This window comes from Notothenia coriiceps, unplaced genomic scaffold (genome assembly GCF_000735185.1).
Source record: "Notothenia coriiceps isolate Sejong01 unplaced genomic scaffold, NC01 NC01_scaffold00003414, whole genome shotgun sequence".
NCBI classification, from domain to species: domain Eukaryota; kingdom Metazoa; phylum Chordata; class Actinopteri; order Perciformes; family Nototheniidae; genus Notothenia; species Notothenia coriiceps.
This window is the reverse complement of record NW_011336115.1, coordinates 68,629-71,181: the sequence shown is the minus strand read 5'-3', so window position 1 is coordinate 71,181 and position 2,553 is coordinate 68,629. Positions and strand designations below refer to the sequence as shown.

Here is a 2,553-nt window from a genome sequence, read left to right as displayed (position 1 = left end):
GTCACCGGACGGGCCTCATCTCTGTCTTGTTGCAGTTTGTTGGACACTTCTATATTTTCTGCATCTTTACTGGTCTATTGCAAGATGCTTTGACCAAAGCTTCCCAGATGTTCTTCTGAGAGATGTGTGAGCAGGTTGGAGTTTCCCTCCACATTGCTAATCGTACTTGAAGGAGCTGTGTCTCTGACACAAAGGAAGAGACATGGCAGGGGACCTCGTGGTGGGGATGCTCTATAACTTATTACTGCCACTGCTCCTTCTGGCTGGTGAGTCTGTTTTATTCACGTGCATGTAAACTGAAAAAAATGCATTTCTTGTCTTCTAGTCCCTATTCAGATTTTAGCTAGGGGAAAATAGGTCATTTTAGGCTAAGGTCTACAAAATGGTAAGTCTGCTGCCATTTCTGATCCTGAGATCCAGTTAGAGTTGTCGTTAGGTTTCAAGTGATGAAATGCAAACTAAGCTGCTTTTTGTGGTGGATATTATTTCTTTATAGTATAAACATTATGTTAATTTTCATATACTGTTTAGAATTCATTACTTTAGTGAAAACGGGTTGTATTAAAAGGCAGCATATAGATGAGTACGAGTTATTGTAGTAAAGCAAGTAAATGTGTGCTTATTGTTGCAGATGGTTGACCTTTTGTTTGTCCAGTTCTAAGGGAAATGAAACGGGAAAAAAATGATTCAGTTTTAGGGATTACTGTTTTCCAGGCACTATTTGTGGTAATCTATGAAATCAAGCATGCCGCTATGCGCAGCAAAGGAGATGCTTAACCTCACAAAATGTGTGATGAATTCACACATTTAAGATTTAAATTTGATCTGCTGATGGTCAAAATGTTTTTCAGCCGTCAAACAAGTTATATGCTACTGCCGTGAATGTCTTCTTTCATTAGTGAATAACAGGAAATATGTGATACAGAGCAAAATAAAACATAACTTAAATAGGTATCTTGCAAAGTGAAACTGCATAACAAATACGGATATAAGGCAATTTCACACATTATTATTTCATATAAACTTGTTTAACCCAGTGTCTTATTTACCAGACAAAGAGTCACACAGAGACTGACAAAGCTTATTATTTCATAATGAGAACAATCTGAAAATCCAGAGCTTGAAAGCAACTATGTACATTTACTCTTGATTTATATACAAGAGTATAGGCGTGTGGCGCAGTGGATAGAGCCTTGGTGGTGGGATCAGGGGGTCACAGGTTCAAACCCCACTGCAGTCAGCATGTCGTTGTGTCCCTGGGCAAGACACTTCACCCCAAATTGCTCCTGTGGGGATTGTCCACAGTATTGAGTATGTAAGTCGCTTTGGATAAAAGCGTCTAACATGTAATGTAATATACATTGACGTACTTTTCACCACAGGCAGATATTCTACTTTTCATTTAAATTACATTTATTTAATAACCTAAATTACAAGCTACTTAACAGATACAGATTAATAATAAAACATGGAATATAAAAATAAATTAAGATATGTAATTTTTGGTAATTGTTAAAAAATCTCAATTGGCACTGGTTTCTGTATTCCATGTTTTTTTTTTAGCAATTCATGGTTTAGATGAGCTGTGGCTATTTCATTTAAGAATACATTTGTATTGGTTCAAACATTACAAATTAGGCATGAAGCAGGTTGCAATCACATTTGCCGCTTTGTTTTCTAGTTTTGATGGTTAATGTGACCTGTTTCGAAGAATACAAAAATTGAAGTACAGTAACTAAAACCAGTTCTATTAAACAGATGAAGTGTTTGCGCTCTTTCCTCTGCCCCTCAGCGTCTTCATTCCGCTACAATGGTCTGTCGGTGGTGTATTTTCTGTTTCTCCTCACCTTGCCCCTGCTGCCGAACCCCAGCCTGGTCACTATGAAAGGTGAGAGCGGCTACAGAGACCAATACCATCACTATATGGACATTTAGTGGTGTAAGACGTGGAAAAGAAATGTGATGAAAAATGCATTTTAAATTCAAGTGATCTAAACTAATTATGTTCCATACGCATTATTAAAATTGATCTCACAGGTTTTTGCTCGGAATCACTAGAAAGAAAGTCTTAATGCATACATCTAATTCAAATTCATTTTACGGTCCTCTTAAGGTTTTTGGTCCCTTGTATCTGCAATTTAAGAACGATTCACATGAAAACTTAGATTAAATCACCATGTACAAATTATTCGTTATGTTCCTTTGTCTACTAATAAGCCAGTTTTAAGTATTTTTAACAATTTCTAGTTGATACACTTTAATAATTTCAAGGTTGTGTATATTTTAGGGCTGTAAAATGATTACACAATTTTTAATCAGATTAATCAACAGGCTTAAAAAATTAATTAATCATGATTATAACACCATTACTATGTCCAAAATATGCCATTTCTTTATGTATATTGTTGTGGGAATGTGGGAAGAAGATAAATGAAAGAACGTGGATGTGAGACTGACCGTTGAGCCGGCCCAGACCAAACAGGAAGCGAACGTCGCAGATATAAACCGACGTGGACATATATATAAACCCCGGCTGACCGTGGGGCAATTTAT

General features: G+C 36.5%; 1 protein-coding gene across 1 annotated transcript in view; it reads left to right on the top strand.

The window, feature by feature from the left end:
* Nucleotides 1-202: 202 nt before the first annotated feature.
* Nucleotides 203-2,553, top strand: part of LOC104941497 (piezo-type mechanosensitive ion channel component 2) — a 55,587-nt gene continuing 53,236 nt past the window's right edge. The window contains exons 1-2 of the mRNA XM_010766602.1: nt 203-266; nt 1,793-1,888. Coding sequence (XP_010764904.1) covers nt 203-266; nt 1,793-1,888 — 160 coding nt within the window. The remainder of the gene's footprint in view (nt 267-1,792; nt 1,889-2,553) is intronic.